The following is a 20,468-nucleotide window of genomic DNA, read 5'->3' as shown; positions in this document are numbered from 1 at the left end:
GTTAGCCTGTTGAGCGAGAGACTAATGTTGGCAGATTCTGAAAAGTTCGCTGGAGTCTATGGCACAAGAAGACTTGTGGCGGCGCGAGTTCGGAAAGGAAGCCAGGTAAGTTATGGTGTACGGACGTCTTACCGCTTTCACTTTGATTCACTCGAAATCATCATTCCTGTAATCCACCTTATAGACTATAGCTTTCACGCGGAGGCTATAGTTTCGCTGTGCACACGCCGCGGCTCGCTTAGATCAGGTCAAGAACTTGCGGGGAACACCCCGTGACAATCCTTTGTCTCGCGTATGGGACCCTTACAGATTAAACTGCATTGGCTATAGAGGGAGTGGTGAGATATTAACTCCTTTGTACAGGGGTCTCGCATCCGGCTTGGCAACCATATACAAAAAAAAGAGAAAAAGATAATAATCGTACGGCGTAGGCATATTAATGGCCTGTCATTGTGTTTTGTTCGTGCTCCATCGTAATAGTAGCAGAGGGCGGCAAAAAGAGCACTGGATACTAGATTGACCTGAAAAAGTATCTATGTATGTCCCCGGCCTTTCTTTCCCGCCTCGGTTTACCCCTTTCTTCTTGTTCTTTTTTTGTTCGCATGATTTTTTCCCCTTTTTCCTGTTTCATCTCCCGATAGAGCGTTAGTTGCAAGGGTCTGACTGATGCCGGTTAAATGTACCAGCCGAATTGGCCACGTTCTTTACCCCGGGCCTTTTATCACGCATATGGCTTTTTGTCTCACTTAGACAACATTAAATCTATCCATTTCTTCCTCTTCAGTTGGCCGATCTATTCTCGTCCCACACTTTCTCTCTCACTCTCAGTGGTAAAGGCATCTCATTCACGGCAAAGGGGGATCTTGGCCATTCCCTACCCCCTCCAATAAAATGAAAGCATCGCTCTATCAGGTTGCTATACCTCATGTACTTTTCTTCCTACAGGCCGCAGCCACGCTACAAGGAGGCCCTCCCACCGTGGTGCGGACGAGCTCAGCAGGCGCATTAGAGACGCTAGACACAGAAGGCAATAAGGAACTCGAAGAATGGCTGGCAGCAAACATCAGAACTCCCCCTTCCATGCTCAAACCGTGTCCGCTGCCTTGCAGCGAGGCACCAGATAGCATTAATGGAGGTGGATGGTTTTTGGTACCCGATGCTACCAGTTTCGCTCAATGTAACAAGACATTGCTGCTGGATCTCGTCGTCAAAAGTGACGATCCACCAGCCCTCAGGGCATGCACGGCTGATTATGGCTCCAATTATCAACTTTCCAAAATTCATAGTCCTGATGATGGAAATGCAGCCCTTTGCTCTACACCTAACCACGAAATGGTGAAGACTTCTATCCGCTTGTTGGAAGTCTCGACTCCCACTCAGAACAATGACACGTTTGCAACTCAACATCTGGTGTCAGCAAGTCGTCAGGTTATGCATTACTTGGCTTCTCAGAAACCTTCTTGTTCGAAAAATGCCTTAGCATTCGGCTATAGCCAAACTTCTGTAGTTGGCGTCTTTGCTGGCGCTGAGCTTCACCAGCATGGACTGGCCATCGACGTTATCAACAGCCTCCTCTCATATGCGACGGAAAGGTCCATTTCCCAGACGACAGTTCTTCAACTGTGTCAGGAACATGGCCTTGGGGCAGATTATTCATTTGGATTAGTTGCAACTAACGCAAACAACTTGAAGTTTGCTCAGGAAGCCGTCCGCCGGTGGGCAAGCGGCAAATGCGTCGGTCCGGACGGTGGGCGAGATTGGAAGGAAGTTACAATCCGTGTGCCCTCTATTGTGAGGCCAACCAATACGACGGCCTCTTCAAACATGACTGGTTCACGTCTCAGCTATAGGTCTTCCTGGCAGGATCTTGCTCGGGTCCATTGCAAAACGCTCACCGTCAGGAGCGGAGACGGTTGCTGGGCTTTGGCCAAGATATGCGGAGTTAGCCAGTCCGACCTGACCAAATATAATCGCCGTGCAAATTTCTGCGATACTTTGGTCGTTGGTGAAAAAGTTTGCTGTACTCGGGGCATCCTCCCTTCAAGCATTCCTGATTCCAAGTCCGACGGCACATGTGTAACCAAGGAAGTCAAGAGCGGCGATAGCTGCGGCTCTCTAGCCTCAAAATGTGGCCTTAGTGCAAGCGACTTTATGAGGTTGAATACTAAAGAGGATCTATGCTCTACCCTAGCTGAAGGCCAGCAAGTCTGTTGCTCGCGCGGGGAGCTGCAAGACCGGCGTCCAAAACCCGAGTCGGACGGGATTTGCGCTTCTGTCAAGACGAATCGAGGCGACAGTTGTGCCAGCATAGCCGCTTCTCGGGACCTTACGGTTAGGGATATTGAAAGTTTCAACGAGGACACCTGGGGCTGGAATGGTTGCAAAGTGCTCTGGGTTGGCTTCAGACTCTGCGTTAGTGAAGGGAAACCGCCCATGCCGGAACCGGTATCTAATGCCGTCTGCGGTCCAACAGTTCCCGGTACAAAGGCGCCAGCTAAAGGCTTCGACTTGTCGAGGCTTAACCCCTGTCCTCTCAAAGCTTGTTGTAATGTTTGGGGTCAGTGCGGGCTTTCAGACGACTTTTGCATTGAATCCAAATCTGAGACTGGTGCCCCAGGAACTTCTGGCGTCAGGAACGGATGTGAGTAGGGGACTGACCAGTGGAATTTTTATTTCCCTTCAACATGACCTACATATTGACGACATTTGTAGGCATTAGCAATTGCGGAAGAGCTATTATTAGAAGTTCGCCCCCTCCGAGTGTTATCAAAATTGCGTATTTTGAAGCGTGGAATCATAAACGGTCCTGTTTATGGATGGATATTGACGATATTGATACCACGAAATACTCTCATATCCACTTCGCCTTCGGTGAAGTGACGAAAGACTTCAGAATCGATATCAGCAAAGTTCAGACCCAGTTTTACAAGCTTAAAGCTATGGTGGGTGTTAAAAGGATCATCTCACTTGGAGGCTGGGACTTCAGCGCCTTGCCGGGGACGTATAATATCCTTCGCGAAGCTGTCCAGCCAAGGAACCGCGACAAATTTATCACGAATATTGTGGATTTCCTGATCCAGCATGATCTTGACGGAGTGGACCTTGACTGGGAGTATCCTGGGGCAAGTATTTGAGCCTTGACACGGTCGTGATTGAATACATACTACTTGAGGAGCTATAGCTAACACGTATATATATAAGCATATAGGCTCCCGATATTCCTGATATCCCAGCTGATGACCCTCAAAACGGCTTGAACTATTTTAAACTCCTTGACGAATTAAAATATAGACTATCTAATGCTAAGTCTGTCTCCTTTGCAGCTCCATCATCATATTGGTATCTAAAGGCGTTTCCTATCTCACTCATGGCCATGTCACTTGATTACATTGTTTTCATGACATACGATCTCCACGGGCAGTGGGATTATGGCAACAAGTGGACATCTCCTGGCTGCCCAACAGGTAATTGTCTGAGATCCCACGTTAATATGACTGAAACTAAGGATGCCCTTATCATGATCACTAAGGCTGGCGTTCCATCTAACAAGGTCGTGGTGGGCGTCGCCAGCTATGGGCGCTCTTTCAAGATGGCTGAAGCTGGCTGTTACGGGCCACTTTGCAAATTTACTGGAACCCCCCGCATATCTCACGCTGCCAAGGGCCGTTGTACAGACACGTCCGGATACATAGCCAATGCAGAGATTGAAGAAATCCTTGCCAGTGGCAAGGTCACCAAGCAGTGGCGAGAAGCTGGCTCTAATATTCTGGTCTACGACGACACTGAGTGGGTGGCGTACATGGACGACAAACTTAAGGATATTCGAACTCAGTTTTATCTCATGAATAACTTTGCTGGAACGACGGACTGGGCTGTTGACCTGCAGAAGTTTTTACCGTGAGTCGTTCTGCCCTAAACTTCTGTGGATTCTTTCATGTTCTCGGAATTATATTTGAATCTCCAACCGATCTAACACTGCACCATCAGCGGTGACGGTATTCCTTACGACGATTTTGAGGATGAATATGAGCCATACATTGATCCTGATTTTTATTCGGACTGTAGTGGTAAATACAGCACGTTGGGCGATGTTGAAAAACATCTAACTACGATGCCCACCCACTGCACAGAGAAATACATTGCTCAAGCAGAGTCGGCTATGATTAAGGAAGCCTTGACAAAGCACCTCGAGCTTCTGCAAGATGATTACGACAGCAAATTCAAAACCTATGAACGGTTTGTAAAACAGCAAGTCCCTGTGCAGATTAATAACTTTATGGCGAGCGACAAAGTACATCAATACTTTAAATGCTCAGAGTATAAGAAGGTTATCTGTTGCAGTGACTGTACATATGCTACCTGTCTCGAGACTTGCGCCAATTTTGCCGGCTGCAAGAGCGGATATCAAACGCTAGATATTAAATGTCCACAGCAGAAGGATGAGCTCGATATGATTTCTATGGAAACCACTCCTAACGCCACGTTCCACCTTAAGGACGAGGAGGGGTTTTGGAAAGAAATCGGGAGCCAATATGGTATCGAAGAGGCTTGGGTAGCATTTGGAAGAAGACATATGAGGACAGCTAACGGCTGCCAGTACGCTGGCAAAGCCATTCATGAATGCCAAAACCAGAATGACCGTTGGTGGTACAACTACCCGATCGCCGCTGACGACAAGATCAAGGTATACAACCCAAAGAAGATTTTCGGTGACTCCACAGACACCATTGCAAGCCTGGCCGAGAATTTGGACATTATCAAGGACCTGAATATCTACGACACCTTGATGCCGTGGTCAGACGTGGTGGACGCGGCGTCGCTGCCAGCACTTACCCTGCAGGCAGCAGTCGATAATATGAAAAGCATTATTGACAAGGCTGAGGAAATTGAGAAGAAGCAGAAAGAAGAGTTCATTCTGAACATGGTGATGGGAATATTATTCTTTATCCCCGTCGTTGGGGAGGCGGCCGGCTCGGCTGGTTTGACAGCCGCTCGATCTATGCTACGCCTAATAGGTGCGGCAGGGGATGCGGGCATGACTGTATACGATATCGTCAAGGACCCTAGCAATGCATTCATGGCGGCTTTTGCATATGTTCTCGGTGCTGGCGTGGGACGATCTGGGTTTCGGGACGCCGCAAATTCTAGGCGAGCAGTGCGGCCTAGAGAACTTGCTGCAGTCGGCTCATTGAAAACTGATCTCCAGAGAATTCAAGTATCCCGTAAGAACATCTGCTATCTCTAGAAATTTGGGAGGAAAGAGAAATAAAGGAAAAATATAGGAGTTGCTGTGTCCCAAGACCCTTCCTTGCGGCAGTGCTCTTTTATCGAGCGTTTAACTCCAGCCCTCTTTGTATTTTAGCTGAGCCAAACGTTATTGAGAACAAAGCTGAGTTCACTACAGCTAGCCACGTGCAAAAACCCATTGACGTTAGCTGCGTGGTACTATTCGTATGCCAATGCCTGTTGCCTTGCTATCTTTTGTAAAAGCTTCTCCCTGTTGGTCGCATCGCACCGAGGGTTTTGAAATTTGATTTGCCGAGCTCTGAGCTCGTCAAGAAGGACAACAGCATTCGGGTTGTTTTTCGGACCGGAGCGGGAAAGCAGGATAAGGGATCTCGCTCCCCGACTGACCATCCAGCGGGCTATAGCCCGTCCCAAACCACCAAAGCCGCCAGCGATAAGGAAAGTGCCTGTGGAATCCAAAATCTGCGTTGGCCTGACGAATAAATGGACGTTGGTCTTGTGTTAACCGGGAGATTGGAAAGACTATTGTGATGAGAGCTTACCTGCACAGTATCCATATTGTCAAACTTCACATGAAGATGTTCCGTTTTCTTCAGACGATGCAGGTGATCGAAGATGCCGCGCAGATCTGATGCAGGGAAGTAGGTGACATGGGACTGGGAAGGCGAAGAGAATTTCTTCTGGGTCGACAATGACGATATGACTTCCATGGAAGGACTCATCGCTGACTATGGAATTGTCTCTACTTTGATGGCTTCGTCATTCGATAGCTGATCCATATACACCGTAGAGAATCGTATGCTGGGGTGTGTAGCGCCGATGGTCGAGCGACATGTTCCAAGCGATAAACTTGAGCTGGAAGATACGCCGAAAGTAATGTACCGACTGGAATCTTTGATAACTCTACACAGCAACTATTTGGGCCTAGGAAGTATGCTTGTTAACCAGGTCAAATCTTCCCGCCATGTGAGACACCAGCATGGGCCGCTTGCGAAACCAGATCCTGGGGATGATGCGCTCCCGAGGCACACCAAGCACGTCACAGATCCAATCGCTTTCTATTTTGTCGGTGGCTGTGACCCAAAATTCCGAAAGAGCCTTCAACTGGGACTGGTAAACTCCCGGTTGACTTAAGCAGACACGGTCGCCCAAGCTGAATGACGACGAGGGGTTTGCGCTCATGTTCGTCACCACTCCAGCACAGAATGTGCCCAAGCCTTGCTAAGTATTCTCTCCTTCTCGGCTGGACAAATTACTCGAGGAGACGGCAGCGTCTGCACAGTCAAGTACCATCTCATGCACCATGATGGTCAACTCTTCGTCTTCCTGCCCATCGCTTACATTCGTACCCTCTCCACCATCACCCTTTCTTGGGTATACGCTTTGTATATTCACAGCCTCAACGTACTGCCGAGTGTCTCTTAGCTCTTCGCTGAAAATTGCTACGGTCAAGGGTGGTTGCCGCCACAGGACATCCGTTGATAGTTCATTAGGAACTACAAGGTCATTCACCATCGCCTTCAGACTCCTGCCTTCGGCAAGTCATCAGGTGTGCAGTATACCGTCCATCTCAACGTACTCCTGTTCATACTGGCGTGGCCCACCAGATGTGGTCGAGTTCAAGTCCACGATTTGTTGAATGATCTTAGTTAACCAGTCCATGCTCTCCGGGGTTTGAAGGGACAAGGTGAAGAGGTGCAAGCCGTATTGCTTGCATCGGAGTGTCCGCGCCAAACCCTCCATCATGGCTGTATCGGGATGTGGCATGACGCTACCTCCTATCGAGACCCAGAGCTGGCAGCGGGCCAGTACCACCAGAGTTTGCAACTGTGGCCGCAAGACTTCGCTCATCTTGGACCTCAGGAAAGAGGGATTATAGCTGAGCAAGGAAATTGTCACTGCATCATTGGATAATTTGCCCTCGGAGAGAACAGCGGCTGCGGCAGTCAGATCCAGAACATCATGAGGTTACCCTATAAGCCCCTCAAGAATTTTTCTCGCGTCTTGGAGGCCAAATCCTTCTGCTTCTCGCATTGAGGGTCAACAATAGATGGGCCCTGCTTCGTCGGCCCATCAACTGCTGACTGTTGTGCTGCAAGGCTTTCGGCCTTCTGTCTGGATGCGACAATCCAGCCACCATTCTGATCAGTCAAGAGTGAGTTCTCATCGCGTAGGCAGGTATCATAACCATCAAAAACAGCCGCCTGGAAGAGAAAGTTCCATTGCTCGAGAGTGATACTTGGGCCCAAGATGCGGTTGAGTCCGTCTTGTCCGTCAACTCCGACCCACCAACCGGGAAACAATCTAAATACAAAGCCAACAGTCCATCCAGTAGGCTCAAATATCTCATGCATCATCAACCTGCCGCCAGACTTGAGTGTTTCGCGAATTTAAGAAAGACTCTTTACCATGTCGGAAGGAAGATGGAGTACGTCCACGGCCAGAATATAAAGCTTCTCCAAACCCTTGGTTGCCAAAATCCTTATCCAGGTCGAGGGTAGAGAAGGTGATTTGTGACAAACAATCTTTGAACTCTTTTTACAGGGCTGGAAAGTAGGAAGGCGATATATCCGTGAAGCGATACTTGCTACAGCGCAAAGACCCGGAAGACGAGCCGGGTTGATTGCGGAGGCCTCTTACAAAGTTTCGCGTGCCTCCGCCTGTGAATCTAATTCAGGTTGAATTGGCTTACAACACGTCTCGGCGAAGCCATAATAAGGTTTCACGTCCCGACGAAAGCCGGCGCGTTCGGGCCATGATGGATGCAGAGCTCCGAGATGCTCCTTGAGCTTCTGGGAAGTCATTGTTGTCATCTCATATTTGTAACTGACCGTCATGTGCTACTATCGCGGATTTGGCAAGGTTGCAGGCTCCGGCGATTCGGCCTTGATTGTTCTCAGCTCAAAGCTTTCAAACCACAGTCTCGGCTGTCCTTGCGCAGCGCTGTCGTTGCTGGTGGCGAGACCAGACACCGTGAAGCCTTGGTTGGTATCCTGCAGGACGGACAAATAAGCAGTAATTATATTATTTTTTAGTCTATTAGAACTCTTATTATTAATCTAAAGTATTTATATACTAGTAGGAATCTTTAAGTTAGTTGCTCGTGCACCCTCGACACTTGGTGTAGTTATATGTAGGCCAAGGTGGAAAATGGAGTCCAGAGAGGCAGGGTGGATCAGACAATTCTTGGAGCGGAGGAGAACCAGCCAAAGTCAACATGACGGATATATTGTACCCCCAGAAGCCGGACCTAAGCGAACGGCAGAATGTTCCCAAACTCTCCGTCTTACCCCCACCCTCGCTTCGTCCCGCGCTGGACTAGGCCAAATCCGGGCATTGCGGGGCTAAGGCGTCCAGACTGCAAGAGTCCGGTCAATAGAATTCGCATCCTGGTGGGCTTATTATGACAGTGGCGCGGCGCATGCCAGCGCCCAAATGTGCAGCGTGAGACCACAAAACCAGCATCCATTATTGGGCTTGGCTGGTAGCATGGAAAGGATTGGTGTTACGTACTCTGTACCACCACCGACTTTGTTTGTGTTCAGCCCCAGCCCAATTGCTTTGCCGACCGTTCAGCTCTTTCGATACATATGTATGCTGTCTGCTACTTGCCACTGTTGCTGGAGGAAGAAGGCTCGATGCCTCCTGCATTGCCTTGCCGGAAATGCGACCTTGTTGTAGACCATCCTGCGGTGGCATCTACCAGACATGACCTGAACGGTTCCAATGACGGCTCACAGTGATGCTGATTTGCATCGAGCGCTGGTCTCTTCATCATATCTTCACCGGCCGTAAAATTTGAAGAGTGTGCCGCCTTTGCATTGCATGGCCACTCCTCCCACTTGATGGTCGTCCGATCCTGTAAAAACCCTCTCTTTTCAACTTTGCATCTCCAGTCTTTCCTGTCGAGATGACCGTCGAGCGCAGAGCCTGAGCCTAGACCAACACTCCATAAAACAGCCTGACAGGCCGCTCAGAATATCCCCTTCGTCCCACACGAGGCAGGAGACAAAAATGGCTCAATACCGCGACAGCATAGTCGCCTGCACCGTCATCCTCCTCATCGCCAACACCGTTGCGGTGGCGGCCCGCGTGTACTCGCGGCTGCGCATAACAGAATCGTTTGGCGCCGACGATGCGATGCTGTGTTTGACTTATGTATGTGAGGTTTCACGATCCCCAGTCTGGCGAGCTAGTGCCAGGACCTCTGTCTTGTTTGCTCGGGAGCCACCATTCTTCCGACATGACCTTGTGCTGACATCCGACCTCGTGATTAGGTGGGCTACATCCTGCTGTGCGGCATGAGCTTCACGGCCTTGCACTACGGCTATGCAGCCGAGGACGACACACCGTACTCGACCCTGCAGCCATACTATAATCCCGAAAAGGCAAAGCAGGTACGCAGCTCTCGTCGACATGTTTTCCTGTACATGTCTCTACCATGTCAGACGTGCCGTTAGACGTCGTGGCAGAATTTGCACTACTGGGGCATCAGACTAATCCATCAATTGTACACAGTTCTACTTTGCCAACCAACTAGTCATCTACATCGATTCCGGTCTTATTAAGCTCGCCGTGGCGCTTGTACTCATGCGCATCGCCACCACAAAGGCTATGCGATGGCTTCTCATCGGATCCATGGGCGTCGTCGTTGTTTGGACCACCGTCATGACCATCTACTCGTCCTACCTCTGTGCCAAGGCCGGCACCAGCAATTACGCCGGGTCCAGAACGTGCAATATTGTTGGGTATTTTCGTACAACTACCAATATCCTGATTGACTATTTTTATGCCCTGCTACCGATCTATATCCTTTGGAATGTCAAGATGCGGTTGCTCTTGAAGTTGAGCGTTGTGTTTCTGCTAGGACTGGGCATTTTGTAAGTTGCATTGATGTCACCGTGTACCGGCCAGGTTGGGCATGTATAGCACAGCCAACTCTCTTTAAGGTTGGCTCAAGGTTCTTGAAGCCGCCCATCAGCTAACATGGCATCGCCGCTCAGTGCCAGCGCCTCCACCATTGTCAAGCTCATCATCATTATCCGCCTCAACCACGCCCGTGGCGATGAAGCCGAACACCTGCATTACCAGCTCCTCCTCTGGGCCGACGCCGAGACGGGGCTGGCCATCCTGGCCGCCTCGCTGGCCGCCGTGCGCCCGCTGCTGGCCAAGCTTCGCATCCCCGGCCTGACCAAACACAGCACGAACCGGTCGTCGTTGGCCCGCAAACCTCAAGTCAACGACAGCGATGCGATGGGGCCATACAGGGAGATTCACGATGGGAACCCATTAGTGCAGAGCGGAACGAATGCGAGCAAGAGCCATGTCCATCACCACGAGGTGACTGACATTGAGAGTCTTGAGATGCGGCCGTTGGAGTCGGGGACCCTTGGGGTCGGGCAGCATGGGAGTAGGGGCGAACCATGACGGTAAAAGTATCGACGTTGGTCAATCGTCGTCCCACGTGCATCAATTACACCAGGCACTCGGCTTAGTTATGTATAAATTGAACTCTCTAGTGTGCTGATGTAGTCTTTCATCAGCAGCGGAAAAGAAACGAAATTCTGTCGTGGGTAAGCTCGAGAAGAAAGAAAGAGTTGCATCTCAGAGGGACTATTGATCATGTCAAGTCGCAAAGCACACACGACGCAGCACGATTCAACTCAACCTCTCCACCTCCAACGCCGCCAAAATAAAAGCCGACTGCCCCAATAAACTATTCGGCACAATCGGCCGCGTGGTGTAATACTCAAACGAGGCCGTCGAGTTTAAGCTACATACAGAAACCGTCTGATTAAACCCAATCGTGCCGTTGCCTGTATCCGTAATAAATTCGCGCAAAGTATACTCGTACGCCTTCAACGCAGCACTTTTATAATCCGTCTGGTGTCCGGAAAGAAGCCCGATGCGTAGCGCTTTAAGCAAGGAAAAGGTAAAGAGAGCCGTGCTCGAACTCTCGAGATAGTTTCCCCTTTCACCAGGCAGCGTAACGATTTGCCACCACGCGCCGGTTTCGGGGTCAGCGTACTGGACAAGAGAACGGGATAGCTGGACGGCAATGTCCTTGGTCAGGTTGCATAGCGTGAGGAGTTCGCCTCGTTGGACGCCCTGGCAGGACAGCTTGTCCCATGTTTGGACGAGAGATGCGAGGAACCAGCCGAGGGAGCGCCCCCAGACGTATGGGCTTGCGCCAGTTCTCGGGTCTGCCCAGATGGCACGACGGGAGTAATCGTAGCCGTGGAAGAGAAGGGATGTGTTTTTTTGGGTGCAGTGGTCGCGGAGCAGACTGACTTGGAGAACCATGTCTGTCAGGTTTGTGTGCGCGGGGGCATACGTTGACATGAATGGCAAGAGGGAGAACATGCCGTCGAGGTAGCTCCATTCTGGGTAGACGTAATACCATAGCCCTCCAGCGGCGTTTCTAGTCTGTAGTGCCAAGGAGGCATTGATTGCTTGGTAGGCGTTTTGGGATTGTGCAGTGACGGGCGCGACTTTTGATGTGAGGGCGGTGTGGATGGCTGTTGCGAGGGAGAATCGATCGAGTGGTTTCGTGGCAGCGATGGTAGCATTGGTTAAAGGCGCAGAGGCAATGTCTAAAACCGACGAGAGGTAACGGTTGTATTGGCATTTAGTCTTTGGGTATAACGCAATGATGTCTTCGATTGCTTGGGCGAGGATCCCGCTCTCAAGAGTGCTGCTTGCTGCGCCCGAGTCGACGACGCCTTGTTTGCGAGCGACAATGCTATCGAGCATGTGGGTTGACATGCGCTGCGATGTGCACGCAGCGGCTGTCATGGCGAGGAGCCATGCTGTGCGAAGGAGATGCATTGGGCTGGATGGTTCGACTTTCTGTTGTGCGGGGATTGGCAAGGCAAAGCCGATTCATCAGCTGATGCTGGTGTGACTGTACAAATCTGCAAGCTTTTATACCTTTGACGTGAGAATTCGTGGGCTCCCCTTTGTTTATTAAGTCAAGTAGCACGGACCAACCAGACTTCACCCTGAGGACATATGTACATATGCGTAGACATGGCACCTGGGAACTGCCCAGCTGCACATGTGGTCAATGCTTTTGCCAATAGTGCATGTCAACTAGTAAATTATAGGCGTGTCGGACCGTAGAGGGACGGTCCAGGGGGTGCTGGCACGGTGCCAAGGCTCTAACGGTGCAGGAAGCCGAACTCGATGGTACGGGCACAGTTCAACACACGTAAAGGGTCGAGTTTATATAAAAAAATTGCATGATATTTTATGCGAATATATAATATGCTATAGTGGCACAAGACCCTGATGCCAACGAACGAGTTGTCCTAGGGGTAAGCAAAGCGGGCGAGAATAACCTGTCAATTGACATTTGATAACATTGAGAGACGTTTAAATTAGAGTTGATCCTTTGGGGGCCTTTCGGGGACCTGCCAAGGGCCGCCGGCGACGAGCTCTGGCCTGCGGCTGGCTTTAGCTTGCAGATTGGCTTACATACGGCCGCAATACCAAATTACAAGGTTCGCGATATTACACACGTGAGTCTGGTGTAAATTAATTGAATACTTGAAAATACTCGGCTAGTGTGCCTGACGCATCGCGATACGTTTATGGTGTGTCGCTTGGTCCGTTACGGTTCTCTGGACTAGGTACAGCCAAAATACGGTGTTACTGGATGTCTTGCATTTGGCTTTTTCTTGACCTATTAAGAATGTTGTGATAATTATTGGCCCACGATGTGGCGTTGTTCGGTCAGACCAATCTGCTCCGGCCTATAATTACCCTGATTAGTTGTATTAATATTAATTTATTTTAGTATTCTTAGCTAGGCTTATAAAATAATTTATAATAAAAGTTATTTAAGGTAATAATATTAATTATAAAAGCTATAATATTAAGTTATATATAAGTAATAGCTTTTCTTTTTTTAGACTTTTAAATATATATAATTTATATTTTATTACTAGTAATATTAATTTCTTATAAAGCTAATAAAAAAATATTGAATTTTTATTATTATTTAGCCGAAGGCTGTATTATATTAGTTCTTATAAGGGTTTAGTACGGACAAGGATATATAAAAGTTTTCCCAGATCTAATTAGTCCAGATTTTATATAGTTTAATATAAAATAAGAAGCAACTGGATAGCTCTACCTAAAAAGTAAAGCCTAGCTATATACCTATAAATTATTTATAAATATTCTACCTTATAAGAAAACTTTACTTATATAAGGCTTTTTATTATCTTTTGTAATATTTTTAATAAATTAATATAACCCTTTATAATAAAGGGGAAAACTATAACATAAAGCTACTTTTTATTAATTAGCTTTATAATATTCTTCTTAATTTTCCCCCTTATTTTTTTTTTTTTTTTATTTTTTTTAGTTATTTTATTAAGTTTTTTAACTTTTTTAATATTTTTAGCTTTTAATAATATATTTTTTTTCTTATTAATATCTTTTATAATAATAGCTTTTTTATTACCCTTTTAAGCTTATTAGCTTTAATCCCTAAAATTATAATAAGTAACTTACTTATATTAGGCTTATTACCTTTTTTAGCACTGGTCATGGTTATGGTTGTTGATTGCCGACCAAGTCTGATATCAGTAAGTGCTTCAGGGAGCGATGTAAAGCCGGAGACCTACGAGTAGCTGCGTTGGTACTATCAATCTCAGCATATCCCCATAAGACACTTATGCTTACGTTTAAGTGCATGTTACTAACGTCAACTTATAGTTTACAGAGCGATTTATTTAAATTAGGTGTATAGAGGCAAAACAGGGTAATTATAGGGAAGATAATAGGCTTTATAAAAGTCAGGACTTTATTAATTTATATTATATTAGATTACTCTAAGTTTTTTAGGGTATAACTTACGTGGTTACGAGTTATTATTATTATTATATGTATCTCTAATATATAAAGTTATAGGCTTTTATTAGTATATAAGGTTATAAATTACCTTTTAAGCTAGTAGATTTAATATATTATAATACGTATATATAGTGTTTTTTAAATTATATATTACTATTAAATTAGCTAGGTATAGCTATTAATTATATTACTAGTAGGTCCTGGTAATTAACTAGCCTTTTTTTTTTATTTTTTTTATTATAATTTAATTTAATAAATTAATATAAAAAAAATAAAAAAAAGGCTAGCTTATTACCAGGACCTACTAGTAATATAACTAATAGTTATACCTAGCTAATTAAATAATAATATATAATTTAAAAAATAGTATATATATTATAATATATTAAATTTACTAGCTTAAAACGTGATCTATAATTTTATACGCCGGCGAAAGCACGCAATAATAACAGCGACTCGCGATTGTCTTTTATAATATAATAAGTTCTAGGTTTATTTATTTATAAGTTTAAGATAATTTAATTTCTGTTATTTATACTTATTATAATAAAAAGAAACTAGCAAGTAACTTTATAACTAAATAAAAATCTGCTATTAGCACTAAGAACTACTTAGACTCTTATATCAGCTTTATCTCCCTACTTTATAAGACCTTTAACGCTAACTAAGTAAAGTATTCCAGATCTAGAAATATTATTTAAACATTAAAAAACCTAATTATTAGCTTTTTTTTAAGTAAGAGTTTTACTTTAAAAAGAATACTAAAAAATACTTATTTATTACCTTTAAATAATAAATCTAAAGCCTAGCTTATACTATTAAAAGGGGTATAATAATATTATATAATAAGAATATTATTTAAAGCCTTAATAAGCTAGCTATATATAAAGCTAAGAACGCTATTACCACCAACCTAATAAGGCTTAAGGCTTTCCAGTTACTAGCTCTCTTATATATTATACAACAAATAATCTATTTAATTATACTACTATTTAATCTAATTACTATCTAATTACTATCTAAGAAAGTATAACTAGTATAAATTACGATTACTTAATAAATGAATACTATAAATCGACGACGCCGGAAAATTCAAGGGCGCACGTGGCCCCGGGCGTATCGGCTTTGCTGGTGAGCAAGTACAAGTCCTTGGCATTGAGACCAACTGCCTTGACCGACATCTTGATGTCATCCTCGGCCAGACCTTTTGGTGGCGGCTCAATGGCGCGGAAGTGGACTGGATCGAGTCGAACTAGCCCGGGTGCACAATGGCCAGTTGAATGGGTTGTCCTGTCATTTTACTTACTGTTGTGTCTTGCGCTAGCTGGAACAAGGCATTTATCTTGGTATCCGGCACGAAACGCGCCATGTGCACAGTCCCGTCATTCTCGACGTACTCCAAATCGGATCCGGTCATCTGCGACGACGTCAGAATCTGCAGCAGGTTTTGCGCTTCGCAGTCCGCCTCCGCCCTCTTGTCAGTATCGTACACCATGAGACGTAGAGACGACTTCTCAAGCATCAGCGCGTGGGAGAGGCCTGCTGCCAGTCCCATCTGGGGCGTCTTTCCGTTGAGGAGGTCGCCGGCTGTGACACAGAGTACGTTCTTGGCCTGGCCTGTCAACAGCTTCAGGCGACGCATCTCGCTGTCAGTTATGCCAGCCAATAGAGGTAATTCGGCCTCTAGGAGGGAGATGGCCGTAGCTTCCTTGAGACGAGTGGCTTCCGTCACATGGGCAAACAGAATGCGTTGTGCGGCTGCTCCGGTATTCGTCACGGCTAACTGCAGAGAGTCTCCCAAACCAGTTTCGGTGTGCTCAATAATCACGACGGCCTTTTCAGTAACCCCGGAAAGCTTTGGCCTATTCAGATTGGGAGAAGCCAAAAGAACAGCCCCGGAACCATCAAGGAGCACTGATTTGGTTGCGTCCATCGCAGCTGGTAGCGCGGACTGGATTTCTTATGGGACGAGAGCCAAGACGGCCGCCAGCTCCAGAATGATGGACAAGCGCGTGTTTCGGTGGCTGATGAGACTGATGGCGGCACCCAGCTTGATGAGACCATCGTCCTTGCCGACTGGGGAATGGGCCTCGGCGAGGAAGTGATTGAGGTATTTGGTTAGATCCGCTTCGCGCAGAAGCTCAGGTCCCTGCACGTCCGGTTTCCAGACGACACGCAACGTCGGGTAACGTGCCAGACCCCTGGCGCCTTGGTTCGTCGAGGCCGTGTAGGTCTGCAGACGCGACTCCTACATTACGGCCACGGAGGACTGACCAGGCGTCAGTAGTTCAGCCTAGAACACGGCCGAGTTGATGCCAGAAGTCTGTGCTGTCGCCTGGATCTGCCACCTTTGCTCAACCTCGTTTTGAGGCATCCCGTTACTGTCCTGGGGCAGCGGGACGCGGAACGAGGCGCTGGCAAACTTGGTAGGCACGAAAAACCCTGCATCTCGCGTGTATGACCAGCGACCGTGGCCAAGATGCCCGCCTGGACCATGACCTCCAAGGTAATGGGGTGGAAGAGATACCTCGCCGGCGCAGACCCATCGACCGCCGACTTCTGCTCCAACCGAACCATGCCCAAGACAACTTTGTCCGCCGAGGAGCGCAGAACCCAGATCTCGTTGACCGATTGGAAGAGGGGTCCGTAGTTGAGCCCACCCTTCCCAAATCGCTGATACCAGATTTGCTTGGCCGATGACTCCAGTTCTGCCTCGGATAGCCGGATGCGCGGTTCGATGGCTTCGGCAGCGGCTGACTCGTGGATGGCAATGGTACCGGTGGCATGTAAGACGGGTACGCCCTCCCGGTATATGGTCAACTTGAAGTCCCACAATGTTTCGGAGCTGGACATGTTGGTAATGGGCGACTTGCGGAGGTCAGTGAAAAGCTCGGTACTGCTGTTCGCGGTGGCAGGGATAGTCAACGCAGCAACGATATGCACCAGTTGACGTTTCGCATCTCCAGGCCGGTGCCCGGGCTTAGGCTCCCTCCTGTCGTCTGGCTCACGGCCTCCATGACCATGGCAAGGAAAGCACCGCCGGGCACAATAACGGTGTCGTCGAGCCTATAATCCGACAGCCACAGCAGATGATCCAGTCACAAGAGGTTCCGCCAGTTCCCGTCTGTGTCGCTCCCACCAGGCACCTCGGAGCCGAGCAGCTCGTGGCGCTCGAATTCGCGATTGCGGAACTCAAGACTAAGGCGGCTTCCGTTCCAGAGGATGCTGTCATAGGCCCAGCACAGTATGGCGGCAGGTTGGCAATGACACTTGGCGTCCATTCCTTGCCGAATCCAGTGTCGTTGGCTTTGCTCTAAACAACATTGTGGCCAGACAGCCACAGAGATCCGACGAGGTCGAGTACTTTGTCGACAGAATCTTTGCCTCGACGCAGGGCTGCAAAGTAGGATAGCCAAGTTTCTTCCAGCTTGAGATGTGCTCGCGTTTGTTTAATGGGCAGCTCTAGGGCTGAGTGTGGACCGAGCTCGATCAAGGTGTATTTGCCACCCCTGGCCAGTTCTGAAAGTGCGTCCACAAAGAGCATGGGGCTTTCCAAATTGGCTCGCCAGTATGCTGCATCAAAGGGGCCGTGGTGAGAATAGCCCGTCACCGAGGAATACAAGGTGGCGTCAGAAACCATGCTCGGTGAGACGTCAAGCTTAGGGATAGCATTGGCGACCAAACTTTGATACTTGCCACAGTGTGTCAGGACGCCCACGGCGTATCTGCGGTGATAGGCAGCGATGATGGCTTCCGCCAAGGTAATCTTGCCAGATGCAAACGCAGCAGTCATCTCACCGGACGAGTGGCCAACCACAGCGCGGGGGTTGATGCCCCAGCTGGACAGCAACTTGACGAGGCCGATTTGAACGGTGGTGCAGAGCGGCTGCGAGTGCGTCACCGCACCGATCTGGCTCGTCTCTTTGGGCTGTCGGAGGGCTCCGGCGATGGTTCACGACGGCGGGTGTGACAGAGCGGCCAGCACCGAGTCCAGCACCGAGTCCATCTTGGAAATGGCGACTGCTAATATAGGAAACTCGTCCAGTAGTTTCTTGCCCATCTGCGGCCACTGGGCGCCCTGTCCTGTAGAGACAAAGGCGTAGTCGAGAGGAGCCATCTGGCCACGGCCGAGGCGCAGTGTCTGCTTCGTTAGATTCTCCCACAGTCCTTCCTCGCTGGAAACCAAGAAGCCGCGATTCTTGAAGTGGGTGAAGCGCTGGTCACGTCTTGCAACCAAGTCGGGTAGCTGGAAACTTCCAAAGCCAGGCCAGGTTGCAAGGTTTGCGACTCTTCAGTGAAGGCAGACAAGGGGATGAGGTACTTGGAGCGCTGGTAGACGGGACCCGCGGTGACGCTGCCAGAGCGAAGCTTTGCTGGCGCACTTTCGATGACTACGTGGGCGTTGGCACCTCCGTAGCCGAACGGGTTCACGCCGACTCGCCTGCGCGCAAGCGATGGGAACGGGCGCAGTTCCGTCACCACATCGACATTCCATTCCTTCAATCGGATCTTGGGATTCAGCTTGCGGATACCGACGGTGGCAGGGATCAGGCTGTTTTCGAGCATCAACGTGGAATTGATAATGCTGGAAATGCCGCTGGCAGCTCCGGAGTGGCCCAGGTTGGACTTGATTGAGCCGATCAGGATTGGCTTCGGGCGGCTCGGCCCGTCAAGCGCAAGCGACACGGCCTCGGCCTTGATGGGGTCGCCGACCGGAGTGCGGGTGCCGTGACACTCCACATGCGACGTGCCGTCCATCGATAGACCCGCTTTGGCATTGGCCTTCCGGATGACTTTCTCCTGTCCAAATTTTTCGGGAAGCGTGATTCCGGGCGTGCGACCGTTGGCGTTAATGGCCGAGCCGCGGATAACTGAGCGGATAGGGTCTCCGTCACGGACAGCATTGGTCGCGTGACGGCCCTTCTTCTAGCCCACCATGGCGTTCTTCTATCCCTCGCCGACGTCAACGAAACCGCCTTGGCCAAAGTGGCCGAAGAGGCGAGCTTTGCCCGCAGGAGATTTACCAGCGACGCGGCCGACTCGATGGCGCACATTCCACCCCAAGCAAGGTTTGGTGTGAACTACGGCAGAAAGTATCAGCATGTCGTTTTTTTTCCGAACTTGGGGAAAGATGTGACTGGCGTACTTTGTGGGCTGCATCGCCGACTAACACGATATGGCCAAAGTGCCAGTGTTGGAAGATGCCTTCTTCCACATGACTAAGTCTGCGCGTATTCTCTAGCCTATATATCTCCGAAGATGACCGTGCCATTCACTGGTAAAGTAGCTAAGGGGGTGGCTTCCATATCAATATCGCCCTTTGTGTATCTCGAAAATGCCGGCCAGTGGTTAGTCTTGTCTTGCTTTATAAACACAAAAAAGAAGATCATATGGGGCTGAAAGAGTAGCCTGTGAATATTAGTTTATCAACTCATATTCAGCAGATAGCATTAGTTTCGTACAAGAAGCTAAATCCATCGTTCTGCACTACGGTCATTGCACCGGGTTCCACTCCAGGAACGGGAGTGCTGGCTCCCACCAGACACTTATACGATGTTGCCAACGCTGTGCAAAATAATGAGCTTAATGGCAGCCTATGGTATGACTCAGACGACCAGAGAAACTCACACTTCATTTCCCCATCCGTGATGGTGTTGGGCGTGGCCTTGTACGCATTGCACCACATTATCTGGCGGACTTGGCTGGCAACACCATCACACCCAACGACCATATCCCCATCTTCATGCGAACCATCTTCAAGAAACACTCGAACACCATCTGTTGGCTCCAGGACTTCATTTACTGTACAGCCCGTCTCGATCGGGTTCTTGCTGGGCAAACATTCGTACAAGTGCCTCAAAAACTCCTTTCTCTCCAGCAACAGAAGTCGACACTCGTGTCTGTATACAAGACAATCAGCCTGAAGTCATATAATGATAGCTAAACATACGATAACAACTTCGCGTACCCTTTGACAATCTCATCAAACAGCTTTCTAGCAGTGATGGCTTTCCCGTCGGGGTCCCGAGTATAGGATACCGTCATCTCAGCACAGGCATTCTGGACTGCCTCAAGGCATTCCAACTGGACGCCAGCTCCCACCACCACTACGCGAAATGGGCGCTTCCCTGTGCTGTCACTCAAACTCATCATGGATTATGTATGGCGGCGTTGAATTTTACGGTCAGTATACCACTTTGAGGCAAGTTACGACACGTATACATTTTATACATAAGGAATGCCAAATAAATGTACAGTGCCCTATGTACTTGGATTCTCTTGCATAATGTCAACCAATCACTCAATTCCAAATATAGTTTACTACAAGTAGTAAGGCTTGAATAGCTCGGCAGACATTT

At 48.4% G+C, this 20,468-nt stretch overlaps 8 protein-coding genes across 8 annotated transcripts; 2 read left to right on the top strand and 6 right to left on the bottom strand.

Moving 5' to 3' along the window:
• Positions 1-891: 891 nt before the first annotated feature.
• KTXA_1 (Killer toxin subunits alpha/beta) lies at positions 892-5,245 on the top strand (the record flags this gene model as incomplete). Its single annotated transcript, XM_066131458.1, has 4 exons — positions 892-2,641; positions 2,713-3,122; positions 3,209-3,897; positions 3,988-5,245. The coding sequence occupies 4 exons, from the start codon at positions 892-894 to the stop codon at positions 5,243-5,245; spliced, it is 4,107 nt and encodes a 1,368-aa protein (XP_065987688.1).
• Positions 5,246-5,445: 200 nt separating this feature from the next.
• On the bottom strand, positions 5,446-5,969 carry G6M90_00g093690 (uncharacterized protein; the record flags this gene model as incomplete). The annotated part of the gene is made up of 2 exons (XM_066131457.1): positions 5,446-5,742; positions 5,790-5,969. The coding sequence occupies 2 exons, from the start codon at positions 5,967-5,969 to the stop codon at positions 5,446-5,448; spliced, it is 477 nt and encodes a 158-aa protein (XP_065987587.1).
• A 1,251-nt stretch (positions 5,970-7,220) lies between these two features.
• G6M90_00g093680 (uncharacterized protein) lies at positions 7,221-7,601 on the bottom strand (the record flags this gene model as incomplete). The annotated part of the gene is made up of 1 exon (XM_066131456.1): positions 7,221-7,601. One exon carries the CDS (start codon positions 7,599-7,601, stop codon positions 7,221-7,223), a length of 381 nt encoding a protein of 126 aa, XP_065987563.1.
• A 1,660-nt stretch (positions 7,602-9,261) lies between these two features.
• Positions 9,262-10,674, top strand: G6M90_00g093670 (uncharacterized protein; the record flags this gene model as incomplete). The annotated part of the gene is made up of 4 exons (XM_014685250.1): positions 9,262-9,405; positions 9,525-9,644; positions 9,766-10,127; positions 10,251-10,674. 4 exons carry the CDS (start codon positions 9,262-9,264, stop codon positions 10,672-10,674), a joined length of 1,050 nt encoding a protein of 349 aa, XP_014540736.1.
• Positions 10,675-10,905: 231 nt separating this feature from the next.
• Positions 10,906-12,042, bottom strand: yteR_0 (Unsaturated rhamnogalacturonyl hydrolase YteR; the record flags this gene model as incomplete). The annotated part of the gene is made up of 1 exon (XM_014685249.1): positions 10,906-12,042. The coding sequence occupies one exon, from the start codon at positions 12,040-12,042 to the stop codon at positions 10,906-10,908; it is 1,137 nt and encodes a 378-aa protein (XP_014540735.1).
• A 3,134-nt stretch (positions 12,043-15,176) lies between these two features.
• On the bottom strand, positions 15,177-16,042 carry BOA9 (Reducing polyketide synthase BOA9; the record flags this gene model as incomplete). Its single annotated transcript, XM_014685248.1, has 2 exons — positions 15,177-15,361; positions 15,412-16,042. The coding sequence occupies 2 exons, from the start codon at positions 16,040-16,042 to the stop codon at positions 15,177-15,179; spliced, it is 816 nt and encodes a 271-aa protein (XP_014540734.1).
• Positions 16,043-16,069: 27 nt separating this feature from the next.
• gloL_2 (Highly reducing polyketide synthase gloL) lies at positions 16,070-17,390 on the bottom strand (the record flags this gene model as incomplete). Its single annotated transcript, XM_014685247.2, has 4 exons — positions 16,070-16,357; positions 16,579-16,977; positions 17,061-17,175; positions 17,212-17,390. The coding sequence occupies 4 exons, from the start codon at positions 17,388-17,390 to the stop codon at positions 16,070-16,072; spliced, it is 981 nt and encodes a 326-aa protein (XP_014540733.2).
• Positions 17,391-17,422: 32 nt separating this feature from the next.
• pikAIV (Narbonolide/10-deoxymethynolide synthase PikA4, module 6) lies at positions 17,423-20,259 on the bottom strand (the record flags this gene model as incomplete). Its single annotated transcript, XM_066131455.1, has 8 exons — positions 17,423-18,019; positions 18,095-18,250; positions 18,334-19,035; positions 19,134-19,190; positions 19,256-19,334; positions 19,572-19,674; positions 19,738-20,009; positions 20,078-20,259. The coding sequence occupies 8 exons, from the start codon at positions 20,257-20,259 to the stop codon at positions 17,423-17,425; spliced, it is 2,148 nt and encodes a 715-aa protein (XP_065987672.1).
• Positions 20,260-20,468: the final 209 nt, after the last annotated feature.

This window comes from Metarhizium brunneum, chromosome 6 (genome assembly GCF_013426205.1).
Source record: "Metarhizium brunneum chromosome 6, complete sequence".
Taxonomy (NCBI): domain Eukaryota; kingdom Fungi; phylum Ascomycota; class Sordariomycetes; order Hypocreales; family Clavicipitaceae; genus Metarhizium; species Metarhizium brunneum.
Note: the sequence above shows the minus strand (reverse complement) of the source record. Positions and strands in the feature narration are given on the sequence as shown.